The sequence below is a fragment of the Lagenorhynchus albirostris genome, chromosome 15 (genome assembly GCF_949774975.1).
Source record: "Lagenorhynchus albirostris chromosome 15, mLagAlb1.1, whole genome shotgun sequence".
Taxonomy (NCBI): domain Eukaryota; kingdom Metazoa; phylum Chordata; class Mammalia; order Artiodactyla; family Delphinidae; genus Lagenorhynchus; species Lagenorhynchus albirostris.
In genome coordinates this window covers 48,783,290-48,806,021 of record NC_083109.1, presented here as the reverse complement: position 1 = coordinate 48,806,021, position 22,732 = coordinate 48,783,290, and the positions used below count along the sequence as shown (strand labels likewise).

Here is a 22,732-nt window from a genome sequence, read left to right as displayed (position 1 = left end):
ACCACTGGGCCAGGGCCTGGGGAGGGGGCTCATTAGTCCGGGTCACTAGGCACTGGGGAGGATGAAGGGACCGACTCACTTTAGCCCCAAGTCTCTCAAAGTGGGATCTTCACCTCCTGGGACAGGTGATGTGCTGAGGGTACACAGAGTCACCGCACCAGCCTCAAGCTGGAACTTTACTATAGCCAATGGTAAGCAGTTTGTGCCATTATTTTATATTATAAGCAAAATACAAAATCGGCAAGAACTTTTAAGAAATGTGAGTCTGTGAAAGGCTGCTTTAGGCTATGCTTTTAAAATCGGCAAGTTCCAACTCACTGCCCTTTGCCAATATGTTAGAGCAAAGACTCAGCCTCATCACTGTTGACACTTGGGCCAGATAATTCTTAGTTGGTAGCTGGTGGGGACAGGAGGCAGAGGGCTGCCCTATGCATTATGAAAGTTTAGTAGCATCCCTGGCCTCCACCCACTGGATGCTAATAGTACATACACCACACACATCTACCCAATAGATGCTGGCTGTGACCACCAAAAATGTCTCCAGCGGTGCCAAATGCCCCCTGGGGCACAAAATCACCTCTGGTTGACAACATTGGTGGTTAAATACCGCCAATAGTGCCTTGGTGAAAAATTCTCTTTTTGTGAAAACTTTTGAGAGACATTAATCCCACTATACTCCAGAAGACTAATACAAAGACAGAATTCAAAGTGGAATTGCACCACATATAAATACACTTGACAAAAAAAAAAAAAAAAAGCAGGAGTGGCAGGAGAGGCAGAGAAGGCAATTCCATTGTCAACCAGAATAACATGGAGGGCAAGTGTGCCCACCAGTCTCCACTGAGCATGCGTTACAGAGTAAGGGCGGGAGACCCCCAGCAGGAAGCCCACCCCTGCGCAGTGCAAGCTTTGGGCCATCTACCCCCTCATCTGTGGGTGACCCTTCCACACCCCGTTTGGGGTTTTGCTCTTCTTTACCACTTGCTCCCTGGATAAAATTCCCTCTGTTGAACTGCCCAGCATGGCAGTATCTTGATCAATGCAGTGTACCTCTCGGGATCAAGTTAAATTTGTAAGTTAACTTGGGGAAAACTGACATCTCTGTGATGCTGCCTTTCTATCCAAGAACATGACAGTGTTGGTGTGTCTTTCCACCTGTGTCCCTCCACAGAATTTCAAAGTCCTATTTTTTTTTTTTAGTTTGTTGAATTTCTACCTAAGTATTTTATCCTTCGTGTGGCTGGTGTGAATTGTGCTGCTGCACAGGATTGCTGTGAGGATGCAGTGAGTTACTGTGTAAAGTGCTCAGAGCGGTCCCTGGCACACAGTAAGTGCTGCAGAAGTGCTTGCTGTGATTATCATCTGTCATACCCGCCAGTGGATGATTGCTTGAATGCGGGTCGCAGTTGTTCTATCTTGGTTTCAGCCCAGCTGCTGTTCAGGTGAAGCTGGGGGGCAGAAGTGGATCTTGGGGTGTCATTTCAACAGGAAAGTGTGGCATGCTGATAACGGGCCCATCCCACAGCTGGCTCTCAGCCTCTTATAGATGCCCCTCCCCACTCACCTGCCCTCAGGACCAGGGTCTGCTCCTCAGTGGCCCATCTTCCCCAGAAGCCAGGGACTATTTGGTGCTGATACCCAATCATTAGAAGCAAGAATATAATTATTACTGCCTCATGTAAACACACACACACACACACACACACACACACACACACACACATCTTAGGAAAATGATGTTTAATATTCCTAGCAATCAAAGTATTCTTGTGGGCAAGTCTTACATCCAAAACAAAACTAATGTTTGCTGCTCACTCTTCAGAAACATGCTGATAGTTATTCTCTGTGTATCAGTGAGCAAAGCCGCATAACAACTTCCCCAAAACTCAGTAGTTTAAAATAACAACCATTTAAGTCTGATCATGGGTCTACAGGTCTGCCGACCTGGGCCATCCTTGGCTAATCTCAGGTGGCCTCACTCATGCATCTGTGGTCAGCTGCGGGGTGAGCTACAGACTTTCTGGTCTGAGGTAGCCTCCCCTGTCTGGCAGCTGTTGGCTGTGACAGTGAACCTGACTGGACTGTCGGTCATCAACCAGCCGGCTAACTCAGGTTGGTTCCCATGGTGCTCTGAGGGAGAGCGGAAGTGGGTAGGTCTCCTTGAAACCAATGCTTGGAACCGACACAGCACCACTTCCCACCACATCCTGTTTGCCGAAGCAAGAGAGGAGGCCAGCCCTGATTCAAGCAGTGGGAAACGGACCTCTCCTCTTGATGGGCAGCACTGCAAATCATACAGTAAAGGGGGCATGAATACAGAGAAAGCCGGACAAGTCAGAGTCACGATCCATCTCCCTACACCAAACTGAGAACGCTTTTAGCACTGGTTTCCTTTTAGTGGAGGTTGCTTGTCTCACTAGCAGCCCACCTGTGGGCTGGTTCAGAGGAAGTTTCCTCAGGTGGCAGCCTCACCCATTTACCCTGATTCATGTCTGTTTCACTTTCCGGGGTGCCATTTCCTGACACTGAGCCCAAATCTGAGTCTGCTTGAGAGGGTGATCCCCTGCACCAGCTGTCAGGATGATACGTTTGTTTCCCTCTGTGTCCTGGTTTCTGAGAGCAGTTGCTCGTTTGGATAGAGTTTTCCAGGACAGATATATCAAGGTGCTGAAGACAGTTCTCAGCTAGTGGCTGAATCAACCTTTGTTGATGTATTGACTCAGTCAGCCACAGGCTAATTAACTCCAAGTCCTGTTAGAAGCAATCAGAATGTCACTTCTCATTGTCAGGAGGCAGAGAGACTTTGGCGGTGACCCAATCATCCTCTCTCCTCTGGCGTCGCCGCCCTTAAACCACTGAGTTAGGACCGAGGACCGCTGGTGGCCGCGCAGGGACAGACTTTCTCTGCCATGATTTCTACTTTTGTCCTCGCCCTAGAGGGTTACCCAGAGTCCTGGCCAGGCTGGACACCTACTGCTCACCTGCCACACGGCATCCCTGCCCTCATCACCGCCCACCCAGCCTGCGGGTCAAAGCAGGGTAGCCCGGCCCTCCTGCCCCTGGGGTCAGAAGATAGGAAGCCGGAAGGAATGGCCACTCCAGGTTGTGGAGGCAGAGAGAATTCTCCTAGAAGACAGAGAACAGGAAAAGAAAAACAGAAGCACTAAGAAAGTGGTTTAAACAGAAAAGCAATGCAAACTGTAGGTACCTACAACTAAGCTTGCTGGTTATAACTAATTAGCATATGGCAGTAATCACTGTGCACATCATGTTTAAAATTATTTTTGCTGTATGTTTTACTTGATCATATTAGACTTTCTTCTTATATTTATATATTTGGTGTTCCCTTACACAGGTACAATATATAATATTTTGCTTAAAAGAATTCTAGTATGATCCAACTGAGTAAAAAAAAAGTGTATTTTATATATATATATATATACACACACACACACACACACACACACATACCCCAACATATATATAATCTGTAAGTAAAATGTGTATTTTATACTTACAATATCTACATATATGTAAACTTGTATAAAATATATATAATATATAAAATAGAAGCTATAAATATCTTTTATATCTTATTTGGCTAAGTATTGATATAAATATACAAGTACATTTGCATTTTTGCTGAAAAATGCCTGAAAGAATATATAAGAATTACATGCAGGCGTATTTTTTTTTCATTTTCCTTTCCATATACTTTGACTTTTTACCATGAGAATGTACTATGTTTAAAAGCAGTTCATTTGTCAGTTTTAAGGAGATTCTTCCAGTTTTTCTCACGTTGTTATCCCCAGCTTAAATTGTAAATTCGGATGACTTTTCTATTGAATCCTTCCTGAAAAGAAAAATTCTCACGGTGCCCGGCCAGAAGGATAGTGGTTTTCAAGGGCAGATAGAAAGGAAGCCAGTCCTTGCTCTCAGCTGCTGAAGAAGCCCAGGTCCCCACCCGGACCCCGACCCCAGCCCCGGCGGGACCCCCTGCAGCCCGCGCATCTCTCCCTGTCGCCCCCCACCCCAGGGCCGAGGGGGCAAAGGCAGCATCTACGTGTGGGCCTCAGGGGACGGCGGCAGCTACGACGACTGCAACTGCGACGGCTACGCCTCGAGCATGTGGACCATCTCCATCAACTCGGCCATCAACGATGGCAGGACCGCCCTGTACGATGAGAGCTGCTCCTCCACCCTGGCCTCCACCTTCAGCAACGGGCGCAAGCGCAACCCCGAGGCCGGAGTGGTGAGTGCGAGGCCGGGTGGGTGGACACTCCTGACGTCATGCGCAGACACAGTGACGTCATGGGAGGAGGAGCTCCCCACCCCCCTTCCCTCAAAGAGTCAGGGCCTATCCCCGGGGGAGATCCACCCTCTTCCAGGCTGATGATGCCTTGTTATCAAGGTAGAGACCTACGATAAACAAGAACGTGATGACCTCCTTCCCGCTCATGTACCAACGATTTTCTTGTTCATTGTTTTGGCTTACAAATAATGATGAACTCTGGTTTGCCCCCAGCACGTCACTTATAAGGATAACTAATATTAAGAACTGGGGCATCACACCTGCACCCATCTGAGCCAAGAGCTCGTCCATTTACTACAGCAATTTAAAAATAGCAGCCATGGACGGACTTTTCTGGGTCCATAAAACCCCCCAAAGTGGGCACATGTGTTTTCTCAAAGGGAGAGTAGTGTGTTCCATCGTATTTTAAAATGGGTCCATGATTGAGAAAACAAAAAGGTTAAGAATCACAGACTTATTTACTGCACTTTGAGCAACTCTTCCTTCCTGGGCACCGAGGTTTAATAGTGAATTTTCCAAGGCCCCTAGAAATATATGTCTGTAAAGCATAACGAGCATTTTGGGATCTCTTCCTCTCTCTGGGTATTTCACTCACATAGGGGCCTTCCCTCAGCCTTCCAAGCCTGGAATTTAGTGGTTGGTTCAGGAGTCCTGCTGAGATATCCTGCCCGGCCACTGCCTCCTCTGGGGTTGGGAGGAACACAGTCACCAATACCAGCTAGTCCTGCAGTCCCAGGTGCCTGCCTGGGCTCCACCTGACCAGCTGGCCAGGCTCTCACGTGACCCAGGAGAAGCCCTTTACCTACAGGAGACACAGACCTTAGCCTGACTCCCTCCATGAGCCTGGGGCTCCCCCTGGTCTTGGGGAGGACGGAGATCGTGTCAGCTCCTCCCAAGCAGAAGGAGGTTTCACCTCTCTCATCCTACAAGCTACATGGGCAGAATGGGACAAGTGAAGAAGCTCCCCTCCCTGCCCCAAGAGCCTCCCAATGGTGTCACTTTGTCCTCAGCGCCTGTCTATGACTCTCTTTCTACTACGGCTGGGGAGGGGCCTTAAGTTCTCTTTGAATATTGTCATTTTCCTCAAGTAGATGCTTTTAAACCTCCCTGGTACTTTGTCCCCCAAAATAATAGGCCCACTTGAGGAGCCTACAGACAAACAGGAGGAAGGAGTATTCTCGTGGCTTATAAATGATCTTAATGAAAACCCTGGCTCTCGCAAACACTGCAAATGGGGACTTTCTCTTTGTAAAATCCTTTAAAACTCAGTTGATCAGCCTCCCGTGGGGTGATCACTCATGTATCAGAGGTGTCGCTCAGTGTGTTCCAGATTCTCTCCGTGGATTTTAGATGTAGAGAATGTAACACTTCTCTTTAATGGCCTGTCCCTCTAGGCAAACTGGGGCTGAGCCTGTTTTGTCTTTCCTCTTTGGGAATGCCACCCTTTTTCCTGAAGGGAAAGGAAATTGCTGATGGACTGGCCCTGAGCTTTCTGAGCCAATCCCAATGCAACAAAACTCACCATTGCTTTGACTATGGTGGTGATATTGGCTTGTCACTTTCCACCTATGATGTTTCCTTTTAGGATCCAGAAGATAAATGTCTCTCTGGTCTCTAGAATAGCTGCAGATAGCTTCTATGAACAATTGACTTGCTTTTATCTTGTGGACACTGTAACTATAACTGATTGTGTTTCCCTTTTTGCACGGGCTACTAGGAAACTCACATAAAATGCATGGCAAAATAGATACATGGGTGCTAAGCTTATCCTTACCTTCATCTTAATCTTCTTCAGAACAAGGCAGAGTTTAAGCAAAAGAAATAGAAAATCCTCTGCTCCCTGTCGTTTTGGGTTTAAAGCAGTGTGACTTACTCATTACTCACTATCTTCCCCTCCAGGCAACCACAGATCTGTACGGCAACTGCACCCTGAGGCATTCTGGGACATCCGCAGCTGCTCCCGAGGCAGCTGGAGTGTTTGCACTGGCTTTAGAGGCTAAGTATGTTTCCATCTCGGGACCAAGGGCCGGTTCTGCAGGGTGGACTGAGACATGTCTCCCCACCTAGGTGTCCACAGAGGCAAAAGTGGGTGTGAGAGTCAGTAAATAGTCAGGGCCAATGAACTCTGGTGGGCATTGCTAAATGATACACACACACACTCACACACACACCACAAAACTACATTCCTGAGAGAGCACAAGAGCCCAACATCCAACCACACATAGGGGCACATCGATGTTTTCTTGGTGAAAACACCCTTTTATCCTCTATGGATCCCGTGGCTGTTTTACTCTAATAATACTCCCAAACAGCTACATGAAGGAAAACCATTGCCAAGCCGGGTATCCAGCAAGGTTTTCAGACATGTGTTAGACAGGATGCTCTCGCTCCAGATTTGTTAACTTATAAGGCTGAACTCATTTTAATGCCGAGACAAGGTGGGCGAAGTCACACAACGTAGACCGAGAAATGGGCTTTGCTGGGAAACCATCCAGCTACCAGAGAGGGGAGACCATCCCCTCTGTTCTCACCACCTCCGCAGAGGCCACAGGTCAGTACAGCTGGACCCACCTTGGATTTGAGCATCAGCAGAGGTCCCTGCCCACCCACTCCCCTGTCTTCTCTCAGTGCAAACCAGAGGCTGGCCTTGGGTTTGAACAATGAACTTGTGGCTTCAGGCACCACCCATGTGGTGTAAGTGCAAATGCCCGCTAGGCAGGGAATTATCCAAGAATACAGAACCAGCAACTTATAAGAAGTTGAATTCAGGCTCCTGCGGAAGGGAAGTTGAGTTCCCGTCCCTGTCAGCCATTGCTAGGCAACCGGAGCTTCTAGCAACAATCTTCAGGCAGCCCTGCTTGACTCTCCACATATGCAGTGCATTTTTTGACTTGCAAAGGAGGTAAGAGCTGATTCCTAGAATAGGAAAGGACTTCAAAAGATTATCTAGTCCAACCCCTCTGCCTTTAAGCAGAAAAGACCTCATTATCCCCCTTTCACAGATAAGGCCCCAAATTGGGAGTGACTTCTCTTTTGGACCAGGCCAAGCTTTGATTCTTTTAACAGAAGTCAGTTGGAAATTTTAGGAAAGAGATGGACACTGGTCAAAGCCTTCCTATTAAGCACAGAGACCAAAACTTACTCACGTATTATGTGCATTTCCTGAAGATGAAGCTGTCCGTCTCAGGGCCTGTTGGGTCCTGGAGTCTGAGCTGGCCTCGCTCACTCCAGCTGGGAGCAGATGACAGAGGGAGGCTGCTGCCTGCCGCAGAGCCTTGCAGAGGCAGGGAACAAGAAGGGCTTCCTGGCCTCCTCTTAAATCTAAGAGGGCAGAACTTGACTCAAAGTCTCCTTAGATTCTGGCAAGCAAAAAGTCACTTTCCCGGGCCTCTATGCCTACAAAGTGACCCCTTACATACGTCAAAGTAATGGAACAGGCTGCTGGGACTTTAAACAGATGCATGGGCTCTGCACCGATTAGTCTCCATTCTTTAGTACACTTGCAGATTTCCTTACAGAAAACAATGCAATCACCACTTAGGCACACTTTGTTTTGGAGCAATGGTCATGAATTGAGTGCTGTCTATTGCCATAAAGAGGGAAAAAATGATACCTGGCAGTAGGGGGTTCAAGCCCGTCTTGGGAGCCAGTCCTCAAAAATTCCTCAGAACACTGATCACCTGAGTTGGAAACACGCCCTGAAATTAGAGTTTGATGCAAGTGATTTATTAAGAGAGGGATCCCGGCAGAGACCACTGGGGAGGAGAGGAAGCAGGTTCGGGCTGGGGAAGAAGCTGAGCAAGGATGCGATTTCAGAAGTTCTGGCCTCAGCCTGATCCCAGGGAGAGCTCTGGAGGGTAAATTATGCCTCAGAGTTTGTTCCACATCAAAGCAAGGGAACTGGGCTGCCATATTCTTGTACTGTTTGGCCGTTGGCTAAGAGCCCCACCTGGGAAAGTAAACTCCAAGTCTTCTCTGTGGGCCAAAAGGCTCCAACAGCCAGCAGCTGAAACCACTGCTCAGCATGAAATAGCCCCAGGAGAGAGCCCGGAGGGCGGAGGAGGGAAAGACTCTCCACGAACACTTCCTACAGCTCATCTCCTACAGCTCATCTCTCTTTATCTTCACATGAGGCAGCTGGGAGTCCCTGGTGACATATGTGGCAGCAGCCGAGGGCTGTTTCCCACCCAGAGGTCCAATAAGAAAGCTTTTCCAAAGCAACTTGAATACAGTAAATAAATTATCCTGTCTAAATGAATTCCCATCCGGACTACGGAAGAGGGAGAATGACCACCCCCATGGCTCCAGGGGACAAAGGGAAACCACGCCTCTGTTCTGACCAGTCATCACCTTGTGGTTTAATCTCATAAAACGCTTTTCTGCCAAATGCTTGAAAATGCCTTTCTGAGTTGTCGGGAACATTGCTCACGTTTCCCAGTGAGACCAGTATCAGAGAAATTCCGAAGAATTTCTTTAGTGGGGAGTTACTGCTGCCTTCAAATATTTGGGGTTCTCTCCATAACCCAGGCTTTCTGGATGGTTCAAGAGGGCTGAGCTGGGTTTGAGGGGTAGATGTCAAAAGAGGCAAACTTGTGACCCAGGAGAACCATCCACAGTAAAGCGGCCCATATACTGGACTAGAACAGTGTTTCCAAAACTGACCTTCCAAGGGATGGATTTTTTCATGCGAGCTCCATCAAAGTCTACCAGATGCAGAGAAAAGTGCACAAATATTAGGTACAGCTCAAAGACTTCTTGTAAAGTTAACAGATCCATGTAACCAGCACCCAAGTCAGGAAACAGACCATTACCTACGTCTCAGTATGTGCTTTTCGGTTCAGGATTATGTCTGAGAGATTCCTCCATGCTGCTGCGTGTGCTTATAGGTAGTTCATACTTGTTGTTGAATATTACTCCATTGTATAAGTGGATACTTGAGTTGTTTCCACACTGGGGCTACTGTGAGTAGCATTGCTGTGAGCATTCTCGTACGTGTCTTTTGGTGAAGATGTGGACGCATTTCTGTTTGATGTATATTAGGGATTCAAAAAGCTGGGTCATGGGGTATACAGAGGTGCAGGTCTAGCAGTTTTCCAGAGTTGGTGCACTTGCTGACACTCCCTCCAGCAGTGTATGAGAGTTACAGCTGTTCCACATCCTTGCCAACATTCGCTATTATCTGTCTTCTACACTTTAGCCATTCTTGTGGGCCTTCTGTGGAATTGCACTGTAGTTTTAATTTTTATTTCCCTGATAACTCGTGAAGTTGAGCACTGGGGAGTTTTGAAAATGATAGATTCCCAAGACTCAGCCGAAAGTCACTGAATCACATCCTTAGGGATGAATGGCCCAGGAATCTGTCTTTTCAGCGCCTTTTTCAGGGACTGCAAGAGCAGCCAGCCCCGTGCTGGTCTGTGGCCTGGAGTGTGTGGCATCCAGGAGTACGGCAAGGGCTCTATGAACCTAGCACTCAGGTGCCGTTTGCGGAATATGAACATCGCACTCTGCCTCTGACTAGGTGCCCGTATTAGACTGAAAATAGGAAATCCAAAAACAACAGCTAAACTGAGACAGGAATTTATTTTTCTTTTCTTTTCCTTTTTTTTTAATAGCATAGTAACAATATATTTTAAATAGAATATTAATTTTATTTAATAAGTTTCTTATGAAGGAGTTTATTTTTCTGTCATGCAGAAGATAATACAGAGGTGAGGAGCCCGGGCAAGTGCAGGGTGGCCACCAAGAATCAGGGACTCTGTCTCTAGATTTCTGTTCTTCTACACCTTCATGTTATCTAGATGCCACGGGAGCTCCAGCCATCATGTTTACATGTCAGGCAGGAAGAGGGGGAAAGCAAAGGGAAAAAAGAAATCCACCAGCTGAGTGATCCCTGTTTAAAAATTTTTCAAAAAATCACCCAGGGACTTATTTCTTATTGGCCAGAACTGTCACATGGCTACCCCAGACTGCAAGGGAGGATGGGAAATGTAGTTTTGTAGCTGTTCTCTCCTTAAATTCCCTTTGCTGTCTTGATTATCAGGAGGAAAATGTGAACTGGAATCCAGAGAATTTGATACCATAAATAGAAGAACTCTGAAAAACAATGGTCTTTCAGGGGTAATCCTCACAAATAGGGAACTCAAAAAAAAAAAAAGAAAAAAAGGGCACTATTTTGCACCAGTGGGAGGTTAGTACACCAATCGTAAGTGCAGGGCTCTGTAGGAGATATGGTTCTACGGATCATTCACAGGCAAAAACTCACTTGCCAGGACCAGCTTTAGAGGCTTAGGAAACAGCCCATTCCGAGGTCTCCCTGGTGCAGGATTCCTCTTCCAGCCATGCGGGGTCAGTCTCTCCCTGGGCTTCACACTGGTTTTTCCAAGAGCCCACACTCTCTTGCTCAAGACGGCTGCCACCTTGGCCAGGCTCTGAGTGACCTCTCTCCTTGGAGCCCTGGCCTGTCCTTGCATCTTATCTAGAAGCCCTGGGTTTGGCTTTGACCTCCGGAGATGTTCTCTCTGAACCGAGAGGCAGATGGCCCATCCCAAGTGGCCTAGGACCAGTCTGCTGACAGCTGAACGTTTACCCCGGAACATCACAGGGTCCTATGAGCGATTGGACCCAGCCAATAGGTGCCCTGCAGCTGCACAGATGTCACCATTTTCACTAATAGTTCACCGGGGGTTCCTCATACATGGCCTTGTTACTGCTCGCGGCTCGTTCCTCGTGGTCACTTGTTCATGGGCTAGGTTCCTGCAGCATCCTCTTTCCAGTCCCACGTCTTGATTCCTCCTCCCTGGTGATGTTTCTGGAGATCGGATCACAGGTCTCTCTGCCCTTCCTGTCTGTCACTAAGATAAAGTCCCTACATTCTACTGTGTCATCCTCTCCGCCTCTGCTCCTGGCTCTACCTCCCCGACTCATACAGGGCTCCCAACCTCCTGTGCTGATATGTGCCTTCTCCCGCCTCTAGATCCTTCCTTCCAGAACCTTCTCTCCCTAGGAACGCCCCTTCCCTGTGTTTACTCAGTCACTCCCACTCGTCCCTTTGACCTTAGCTAAAAATACCACTTCCTGAGAGACCCTTGCTGACCCCCTGGACCAGAGTTTCTCAAATTTGCTGCTGCTGATGAGAATCCCTGGAGTGCTTGCTAAGAACAGATATCCAAGCCCACGCCAGGTCCACAGACTCAGAATCTCCAGAAGCTGCAGTTGTAACAAGCACCCCCAGTGCCGCCAGGAAGTTAAGAACCACCCCCCACCCCCGCCCCCACCCCAAGCAGGTTTGCTGGAGCCTTTGGCAGATGCTTGGACAGGCCCACGGGATCAGCATCTCTGGGTCCTGTCTGACTTCGTCACTGTGTTCGCGTTGGTTCACATGTGCAGACGAGGTTGTGAACCGCCATCTCAGACCCGTGTTCTCAAACCCCGCGTGCAGAAGCACCACCTGCGCTTTGCCTTGAGGGCACATCCTCAGGCCCACAGCCTCCAGCAGGCCGATTCCAGAGACCTGAGGTTGAGGCCAGGAATCCGTATCTGTCACGAGTCCCCATGCGGTTCTGATGCAGGACCACAGTCTGTGAGACTCCCTGGCTGGGATAACTCAGGGTTCCACTGTTGGCTCCCCTGGCATTTTAAAATCTTGAGGTGTCTGTCTGTCCCCCGGGCTGTAGGCTCTGAGAGGGCAGAGACCTTCCTATGACCTGCCCAGAACTAGTGCAGAGCCTGGACATGATAACTTTCCATATATCTGTCTTACTTTCCCAGCTATCATATAAAATATTTGAGAAAATGTCATGTTCCTTGTCCTGTAGCACTGAACACAGTGACTTTTATATTGTAGATGTTCTGTAAATTTATTTTTTATTATTTAATAGGTATCACCTACAATCCTTGAGCTGCTATGGTAGGATTAAAGCCTAAAGCACGTTGATGAAATAATTATTTTACACAATAGTATCTTCGGTCAATTCAGAAGTTGCTCAGAATGGGGAAATAAGAGGGACTCTGCTTTACTTTTCAGACATAAGCAAATGGTTGTTCAAATGGTGTCACAAATTCAGTGACATTGGAGTATGAGCACGCTCTGATTTATTTTAGAAGTAGAACATCCTTGTTCTAGCACATTCTTTCTCTCTTATGGACCCGATGAGAATAAATCCGTGGAGAAACATCTAGTGGGGTTAGAAGCATGGCTCATTTTTGCAGCAGAACCCCTAGCAAAGATGAGAGATGCTCCACCTGCCAGCCAGCCCTTGGATCACCTTGAGGTCACCAGATCCTCGTTTATCAACACTTTTGAGTTAAATGAATTCAGGATCCTATTCCAGCAAAACAATGAGCTTTCGGCCATAATCAACTTCAGGAAATTTCACACTGTTCACCTAGTCCATATGTCCAGGGGACCATATGTCCAAGATATGTTCTTAAATTTCTCAAATAAGCATTGACCTTCCTTGAAACTTTCTCTTTAAAAGCTGAAGGTCTTCCTGGACTTCCCTCTCCTCAATATTATGTACAAACCTAAATGGGAAAAGAACTTAAAGGTCTGCATTTCAAGAGCATCTGAATCACTATCATCTTTTGACTCTGTTTTGAAGCTTTGAACCAATGAATGCTGCTTGTGCTGAGAGTTTATCAAATGAGTGATGGTGTTCTTTGAATCATTTGAGTCTAAGGAGAACCATAGTGCAGGGTTTTCCAACTTTTGTGACCGTGACTCTCAGTGAGAAATTAATTTTGCATTGCAACCCAAACACATACTACAATACCACACACGAGTGCGTGCAAACACACACACACACACACACACACAGAGTTTCCCATATTACGTGCACACTGTTATTCTTTTCTGTTCTATTCCACTTGTGATGGCCCCATCCATTAAATCTCTGGTTCTCAACCTCAGCTGTCTACTGGAATGACCTGATAAGTGTTAAAAATTTCTAAAGCCTGGGTCCCACTCCCAGAGATTCCGATTTAAATAGTCTGAGATGTGGCCTGAGCAGTGGAGTTTTAAATGTTCCCACCAGACAGTTTTACTATGCAGCCCAGATACATAGCCTGTGCAATCAGTTGACCTCCTAGCCCACAAACGGGTCATGACTTACACTTTGAAAAGCACAGACATTGACACTAATGTCAATAGCACAGACTATTAGACATTAATTTCCAAAGACAAGTCTGTAAGCAAACTTGTCTATTTGCTGAACGAAGAGTATGCTGAGGGCTGTCCTGGGCACTGGGAGACAAATATGCTGAAGCTGTTGTCTCTGCCCTTGAAGAACTGACAGCTTCATGTCCCCAAATGGAACACTCCTGCGTAGCCAACACCCAGATCAAGAAACAGAACTCTGTCAGCACCCAGCAGCCCCCTGTGTCCCTTACAGGCACTGCCACCCCAAGATCAACCACTAACCTGGCTTCTGACAGCACAGATTCATTGTGCCTGTTTTTATACTTTAAACAAATAGAACCATACTCTATGTTCTCCTCTGTGTCTGGCTTCTTTGGGTCAGAATTCTTATTGTGAGATTCACACAATTGTGAGCTCCCTGTTATTCTGAGTAGCTGTAGTTCATTCTCATTGCAGTGCAGTGTTCCACCTCCTATAAACACACCTCAATTGGTTTATTCACTTTACTGTGGATGGGCATTTGAGGACTTCATAGTTTAGGCCTATGAACATTCTAATACGTATACGTCTGGTGAATATATACACACATTTTTGTTGGATACATACCTAAAAATGGAACTTCTGGGCCATAGCTTAAGTGCATGGGCAAGATCTGAAGATAGAGCCAAACCATTTTCCAAAGTGTTTGCAATAACTTACACTTCCATCACCAAAGTACCCAGTTGCTCCACATCTTTGTCAACACTTGGTATTGTCAGTCTTTTTCATTTTAGCCATTCCAGTGTGTGTTAGATATCGCAATTGAAATGTATTTAAGTAAGAAAGGCAAGATATTTTTAATTGACATATATCTATACCTATATTCTCAGTAGTGCATGGAAATCCTCCCTTGACTTGTGGGTTCATAGATGTTTCAACATCTTACCAGGGGTCTACCTGGTCCTACCTTAGTCATTGTGTCTCTCTCCCTCTCTCTCTCCCCTCTTCCCCCGCCCTTGCTCTCAAACACTCTGCCTCCGGTACCCAGCCTGGGTCTGACCTGGAGAGACATGCAGCATCTGACCGTGCTCACCTCCAAACGGAACCAGCTTCACGACGAGGTCCATCAGTGGCGGAGGAACGGGGTCGGCTTGGAGTTTAATCACCTCTTTGGCTACGGGGTGCTTGACGCAGGCGCCATGGTGAAAATGGCCAAAGACTGGAAAACTGTGCCTGAGAGGTTCCACTGTGTGGGAGGCTCCGTGCAGGACCCTGAGTAAGTGGGGGCAGCAGTTCTACTGCTGTTTGTGGAAAATACCCAGAGATGGCGCCACTGCACTGGTGACCATAACAGATTCCCTCTGCGTCATCCCGAGATGCACTGGATTTGATTCAGGGACAACCAGCTTCCAGGCAGAGCTGCAGTGTTGCACAACTCCAAAGTATCCAGTCTACAAAGCCCTGGGGCCTGGAACTTCTTTCCCTTATTGCAAAAAGGGAGAGATTTACAAAGAGGGATTGCCAAGGGGAAGACTTACGGCGTCTGTGCCTTTGCAGACGCTGGGCCACAGCAGGTGGGGACCATGGGCAGTGTGACCAGAGCAGGATGTACAGTTAGTTGCCTCCTGGCTACATTCGAGATTAACAGAAAGGTGGCACGGTTGCAGTATTTAGGGGAACGGGCATTGGGGCCTGCTTAGTCGAGGTTCACCTTGATGTCAGACCTTGTTCTCCGCAATTGCCCTGGACAAGAAGGATGGGTCTCTGTTGATCCTCACGCTCTGTGCTTCGGGGGGGCGGAGGGGAGAGGGAGATGCGGAACATATATGCCGAGATGAATGACCGTTTCTCTCCCAATTCCGAGTGCACTGAACATTCTGTCATAATCCAGGTACAGGTTGGAATTTGGAGCCAGAGGCAACACTGGAAATAGGCTGTCTGACGCCTCATTTTAGTTAAGGAATCTGAGGCCCTGAGATGTGACCGCCCCAATGGCTCACAACTAACTGGGAACTTATCCAATAGCAGCAGCATTATTTTTTTTTAATCTGGAGAAATCTTTTATTATATTTCAGTTGATTCACTAGGTTAAATTTATTTCACAATATCTATAGATGTTCTTGTCTATATAGAAAACATATTTCTTACAGGTTTTTATGCAAATCCATTGAGAATTTACCTTCCACAAATGACCTTCTGTTAGTTGAGACAATTTTATTCCAAACAAAATACACATGTACACATATACTGTGACAGCAATTTTTAAAATGTAAAGTATAGAGGGATTTCTTGGTTGGTGTGTGAAAATACGTATGTCAACGCCCCACCCCGCAGAGGTTCTTATTTCTAAGGTTTGGGGTAAGGTCCAGAAGATGGAGGTTTGTGGGTGGTCTCAGCAGCATTATTTTAATGAGAGGAAACTCGAGAGCTATTTCAGCACTAACTCAGCTGGGCTCCAGGAGGACAGGGACCTCATCTGTCTCGTTTGCTGGTGTGTCTTCAGGGCCTAGAACAGCGCCTGGAACTTAGTAGTCATGGGATCAATATTTGTGGGATGAATGAATGAATGAACATTTAGCCAGCATCACCTGGGCACAAGGAAGATGTCTACACGGTGGCAATAGGACCACGAGTCCAGCCAGGGAGATTCAGGGGCAGGGGGCAGGCAGCCTTGTTGGAAGCGCTCTGTGTCCCCTTGTCCACCCACACCTGAATTGTTCTCAGATGCAGGTGAGTGAGGTCTGGGGCAGATGTGCTCATGGAAGAACTCAGAGGCTGGGCAGGGGGTCCTGAGGGCAACGCCCAGGCCAGCTTGTGCCTCTGGTAGAGGCAGCCCTATCACCAGGAATCCAACTTCTCAGGGGCTGGGACGGAGGGATCCGCAGGCTTGACAGCTGCCGCTTTCTATGCAGGGCTGTACAGAAACGGCCTCTGAGCAGGTGAGTGGCAACCGTCAGGGTTATGAGTTTCCTCAGCACTCATCTTCCCAGAGAAGCAGTCAATTCGAAAAGCCATTTTCTAAGGAGACTTTATCAGGAGAGTCTGTAAAGGATGCTTGACTAAAATAAAAGGGAAAAATAGAACTGGCTGTGAGCATCTGTGCTGGACCAGCCGAGGGCCGTGAGCAGAGGAAGCCCAGGCCGCCCCATCGGCCAGCATGTCCCCAGAGCATGCTGGCAGGCACAGGCCACTTCCACCCTCCCCTGTTCACTCAGCTCCTTGAAGACTGTGGCGAACTCCGGATTTTAAGTGAATTTGGAGATCAACGTTCAAACCTGCTCCGAATGCCTGAAGCAGCATAGTAGAGCGGAGGGTGTGCTCGGCCACAGCCTGCTGGCCGGGTGGCTGTGGACTGGTCACTTCTGAGCTGCAGTGTCTTCTGTGGGGGTTAATGCCCACCTGACACTGTGACGTGGGGCAGAGCAAACATCAAGTGACCCCTGTTGAGTGTTCTTCAGTGACAACCACATGGCAGGTGTTTTAGATACTCGGGAAAGGGCAGCTGTCATTGTTACTATTATTATTCTAGCAAAACAACTACGGCTTCATAACAGTTTTTATCATACAGCTGAGGATTGAGAACCCAAAGAGCATTCCAAGGGCCCCCTGGGAAGCAACGCCTATTTCTAGGCACAAAGTCACTGAGCCCTCATTTTGCACCAACATGCAGTAAGACAAAGATACAAGCCATGTTTGTCTTTATAGGACTTGAGCACCAGGCTTCTGTACTTGTTTCTGAAAGTTCAGAGAGTAGCTCACACCTTCTGATGGGTGCCTCATTTTCAGCAGTGAGTGTGTTCCCGAACGTGGCTGTGTGGCTAGATCAGGGTCTTTGAAGAGCCTCTTTGGTTCCACAAACAGCCATCTCCTACTGCAACCTTCTGATAAACTGACTTTTCCTGAGCACCTATCCCTGTTCTTTTTTTTTTTTTTTTTTTTGCTGTACGCGGGCTTCACTATTGTGGCCTCTGCCGTTGCAGAGCACAGGCTCCGGATGCGCAGGCTCAGCGGCCATGGCTCACAGGCCCAGCCGCTCCGTGGCATGTGGGATCTTCCCGGACCGGGGCACGAACCCGTGTCCCCTACATCGGCAGGCAAACTCTCAACCACTGCGCCACCAGGGAAGCCCCCTGTTCTTTTAAAATAAGAATGAGTTGTACTCCTTTTCTTCTAAAAGAAATATATGGCACTGGAGGAAAGTCAGAACATACAAAGCAGCAAGAAGAGGGTAAGAAAAATCCGCGAGAGCTGCTCCCTGCCCCTCCCGACCAACGAACGCCAGGTCGCCTGTGAGAGGGGGTGGTGTTCTCTTTTCTCTATCAAGCTTGCTGCCTCTGGAATTCACAATTCAAGTCAATTTCAAAGTGACAACATTCCAAGAAGAGTGCAGTTAAATGTCCTCTCCCCAGGGCCCCAGGCCCTCAGCCAGCAGGTGGGGATGGGAGTTTGGGGAGCAGGCAAGTCCCCCAGGCGCTAAACAAGCCAGAGTCCCAGGGACCGAGGGGTCCCCGGAGGGGCCTCCGACCCTGGCACACACCCCAACCCCAAGGCTTCTAGGACAATTTGTAAATCCTAACAGGTGTGTGTGCTTGTTCCCACGCCAACCTGCCCAGGTGGATGGCAAAATTCCAATTATTTTCTCAACAATTAAATCTGTGCTATACAAAACAGAAGCAGCTAGCCACGTGTGGCTATTTAGTGAAATTAAATAAATTTAAATTGATCACTAAAATTAAATTTAATTAATTAAAAATTCAGTTCCTCACTCATACTTGTCACATTTCGAGTGCCCAAAAGCCACATGTGGCCAGTGGCTACGGTATTAGCACAGATATAGAACATTTCCATCCTTGCAGGAATTGGTAGTGCTGTTGGCCAGCACTGGTCTAGACATTTGTATATGTACAACGTATATGAGTGTGTGTCTATATTTATCTTCACAGCAACTCTTCAAGGTAGGAAGTCATATCCCCATTGTATAGGTAAGGAAAGTGAGCTCAGAAAGTTCAAATTCCTTACCCACAACTGGACCTTTAGTCTACCCATCTAGCTTTCTGCCCAGGGGCTGGAGCCCATGTGATCATCAATCATTTATCAGCTCACCTGTCATGTTTCTGATCCTGTTCTGAGTAAGTAGCATCTTCTTTGAGAGGTCCAGGTAGTGGCTTGCCATACTCACATCTCCAAAGCTGGCCTAATGCCTGCTTTCCACCAAATTGGATGATTTCCCCAGAACCTGGTGCTGGGGACCCTCTGCCCCTGCACCATCACTGGATCTCCATGGCCAGTGGATGCATGATTCAGCATCAGAGTCCACGCAGAGCACACACGGTCCATGAGACTGTTTATGTGTATATTTTAAGTTCCTTGGGAGAGTATTGCCTTTATCAATGAGCTGCAGGGGAGCTCCAGCAAGCCCTCCCAGGTTCTTTGCCTTGGTTCCAAGGGCAACGTAGAAGCAAGGCTTGGCTCTGAGCTGGGTGTACGACCAGCATCCTTTTGTAGATGTATTCTACAAGATGTGTGTTTAAAAATACACACCATGGGCTTCCCTGGTGGCGCAGTGGTTAAGAATCCACTGCCAATGCAGGGGACATGGGTTCAAGCCCTGGCCCAGGAAGATCCCACATGCCGCGGAGCAACGAAGTCCGTGCGCCACAGCTACTGAGCCTGCGCTCTAGAGCCCACATGCCACAACTACCAAAGCCCATGTGCCTAGAGCCTGTGTTCCGCAACAAGAGAAGCCACCACAATGAGAAGCTCACACACCTCAACGAAGAGTAGCCCCTGCTCACCACAGCTAGGGAAAAGTCCACACGCAGCAACGAACACCCAACACAGCCAAAAATAAATAAATAAAATAAATAAAAATTTAAAAATACACACCCTTTTATGCTCCAAAATAAAAGCCATGTCCAGGGAGGACATTAACATAGACAAAGGGCTGGAGAAAGGGAGCTAGTATCATGGTCCAGGCACTGTGCTCAGTGTTTTCCTACATGGTCTTATTTAAACCCACCCACAATGACAATGAGACTTCAAGTATTTGAAAAATTTTCCCAAGCTCTCTTGACCCGTAAGCATAGAAGCAGAATTCTAACCCAAATAGGTTTATTCCCGAAGTCTGGAGTCCTTCCATGATACCATGCACTCCTCAAATGGAGTTTCCTGTATTATGTTTCTAGTGCAAGAACCTTTGAGCATCTCATCTCCAAAGGAGGCCACTTCCAGAAAGGAGATCGGTTATATGGAAAGACAGCTGAGGAATCTTAGACTGACTGTCCATGGGGCTCCAACTCTATGACCGAAGAGACTCCCAAATTCCCCTGGTCTATCACAGGACTGTGTTTCACTAGGATTAATTAACCCAATTTCAGCTTTTTTATGATAGTGTTAACAATCACATTAGCAATAATTTCTCCTTATCAAGGTAGTGAGTACTTTAAAAGAAAAGTATATGAGCTCCTGTCTCAGTCTGGGTTGTCCCAAAAGTAGACCCTGATGGGACTTGGGTACTGACAATGTTTTGAGAGATGATCTCGGGAAACAAGTGAGGAGGTGCAGCTGTAGGCAGGGAAGAGGAAGCAATCCAATAAAGATGCATTGATGCTCCCCTGACCAACACCTTGCCACCCTGGGCAACGCTGAGTTGTCCCCACCAGGAGTGAGGAAGCCAGGTGTATGTACTCACCACCTTCCGTCAGTCGCCGGTAGGGGGCTTTCCTTGTGGGGTTAAATCTCTGACACTTTGGGGCCGGCCTGCACGCAGGCTGAGGACGCTCGCAGGAGGCAGGGAAAGGCTCCAGGAGAGAAGCTGGGAGATGCTGATACCCGTGGTGGATGCAGTCAGGGTCCACAGTAGCCTCAGCTGTAGGCAAACCCAGCAGTGCCTTAGGAGAAGCAGGAATGGTGTCCACAGCATCTGCCGCCTGCCCCGTCCACACACAGTCGGTTCTGAGAGTGTGGGTAACTTGCTCAGGCTCACACAGCAAGCGTAAGAATTAACCCTGGATTTCGTTTCCTCTTTATGGCTGAGTAATATTCCATTGTATATATGTGCCACATCTTTATCTATTCCTCCTATGATCTTATTTGCAAAGCAGAAATAGAGACGCAGACAGAGAGAACACATGTATGGACACCAATAGGGAAGGAAGGGGGTGGGAGGAACTGGCAGATTGGGTTTGACACATATACACTATTGATACTATGTATAAGACAGGTAACTAATGCGAACCTACTGTATAGTTCTTTTTTATATATATATAAATTTATTTATTTTTGGCTGCGTTGTGTCTTCGTTGCTGCGTGCAGGCTTTCTCTAGTTGCGGCGAGCAGGGGCTGCTCTTCCTTGGGGTGCGTGGGCTTCTCATTGTGGCGGCTTCTCTTGTTGTGGAGCACAGGCTCTAGCCACGAGGGCTTCCATAGTTGTGGCACATGGGCTCAGTAGTTGTGGCTCGTGGGCTCTAGAGCACAGGCTCAGTAGTTGTGGCGCATCGGCTTAGTTGCCCCGCGGCATGTGGGATCTTCCCAGACCAGGGCTAGAACCCGTGTCCCCTGCACTGGCAGGCGGATTCTTAACCACTGCGCCACCAAGGAAGTCCCTATTGTAGAGTTCTACATTTTAATTTTCTAATAAAATTTTCAGTTACCTAAAAAAAAAAAAAAATACTAATTCACTCCAGAGCCCCTGCTCTCCCCGCTCCCCGGAGCTGCCCCTGGGAGAGTGTGCCCAGCCCTCACGGTCTCCTCCCCTCTGCCCTCAGGAAAATACCGCCGACCGGCAAGCTCGTGCTGAAGCTCACCACCGCCGCCTGCGAGGGGAAGGAGAACTTCGTGCGCTACCTGGAGCACGTGCAAGCTGTCGTCACGGTCAACGCGACCAGGCGAGGGGACCTGAACATCAACATGACGTCCCCCATGGGCACCAAGTCCATCCTGCTGAGCCGGCGGCCACGGGACGACGACGCCAAGGTGGGCTTCGACAAGTGGCCTTTCATGACCACCCACACCTGGGGGGAAGATGCCCGGGGGACATGGACCCTGGAGCTGGGCTTCGTGGGGAGCGTGCCCCAAAAGGGGGTGCTGAAGGAGTGGACACTGATGCTCCACGGCACGCAGAGCGCCCCGTACATCGACCAGGTGGTTAGGGATTACCAGTCCAAGCTGGCCATGTCCAAGAAGGAGGAGCTGGAGGAAGAGCTGGACGAAGCGGTGGAGAGAAGCCTGAAGAGCATCCTGGGCGAGAACTAGCCCCTCGGCGCCCGCTCCCCGCTGCCGGCCCGCCGCCCCAGCCGGGCATCTAGCGGTTAACCTCCCCCCACACAAGCGACTCCAACTTCTTGCTCCGAAGCTTTGCTCACTGTCAGTGGTTATTTTCATTACCATGGAAGCAACCTTTTTTATTCTGTGCCCCAAATACAGTGTTCCCACCAACACCTCTGTCCTATTTGTGACTCGAAGTTCTTTATTTCTGTCACTCAGATAGGTGATATCTTGCCAACAAACCTGGGACCGCTGTCCCCTCGGTTTCTTTCATAGAAGAGAATGCATTTAAAAAGCCAGGCGCAGTGACGCCAAGGACGTTCATTCACGGTCTCAGCTGAGGACCTGTTACTTAAAAGGAGAATCCAAGGTTATGACAGAGGTGAGCTCTGAGTCTCTTAAAGCACAGATGCTGTAAATCCTTTGGGGAAAGATGTTTTTGACTTTTAGCAAGATTTTTCAGGGATGTAAATGAAGGTGGCGTGAATGGAAAGGTGCCCTAATTACCAGATAGGGAAGAGAGAGTCAGAAAGCATGAAGGTTTGGAAATCTTGCCACCAACGCCCACATCGTAGCTAGTCTCACTCGGCCAGCGTGATACATGTAAAAACTCAGTAGCCTGGCTGCCCTTTACCAGCTGCTGCTCTGAGTGACGGTAAACTCTGCTAGAGATGCCCAAATTACCCTGTGTGTGTAGCCTTCATCCCAGCCCCAATTTTCTGGGCTTCCCCCCATAGTTATCCAAAAGAAGAAAGGCAGGGCAGGATGGCAACACTTCTGGGAAAGGGTCGCTTAGTGGTTTTCAACACAGGAATGTTCCTTTTCTGCAGTCACTCTGGGGCTTCCTAATCTGATGGAAGTGAGAGGTGAGCTGAGTGTTTTCAAGAGCTTTCTGCTTGGGCTTTGATTTCCAAAGCACATGACTAGAGGGAAACACCTTCTGCGTGTTGTGATTTCTCTGATGAGTTGAGGAAATGGCCTCTGTTCCAGAAGGGGTGTGTGCAGGGCGAGGGGGCAGCCATCTCACATGGACCCTCCCT

At 48.1% G+C, this 22,732-nt stretch overlaps 1 protein-coding gene across 2 annotated transcripts in view; it reads left to right on the top strand.

The window, feature by feature from the left end:
• PCSK2 (proprotein convertase subtilisin/kexin type 2) overlaps window positions 1–21,680 on the top strand; it is a 213,885-nt gene extending 192,205 nt beyond the window's left edge. For both annotated transcript variants that reach the window (XM_060123339.1, XM_060123338.1), the window contains 4 exons: window positions 4,037–4,252; window positions 6,212–6,312; window positions 14,476–14,703; window positions 21,194–21,680. In XM_060123339.1, coding sequence (XP_059979322.1) covers window positions 4,037–4,252; window positions 6,212–6,312; window positions 14,476–14,703; window positions 21,194–21,680 — 1,032 coding nt within the window. The remainder of the gene's footprint in view (window positions 1–4,036; window positions 4,253–6,211; window positions 6,313–14,475; window positions 14,704–21,193) is intronic.
• Window positions 21,681–22,732: the final 1,052 nt, after the last annotated feature.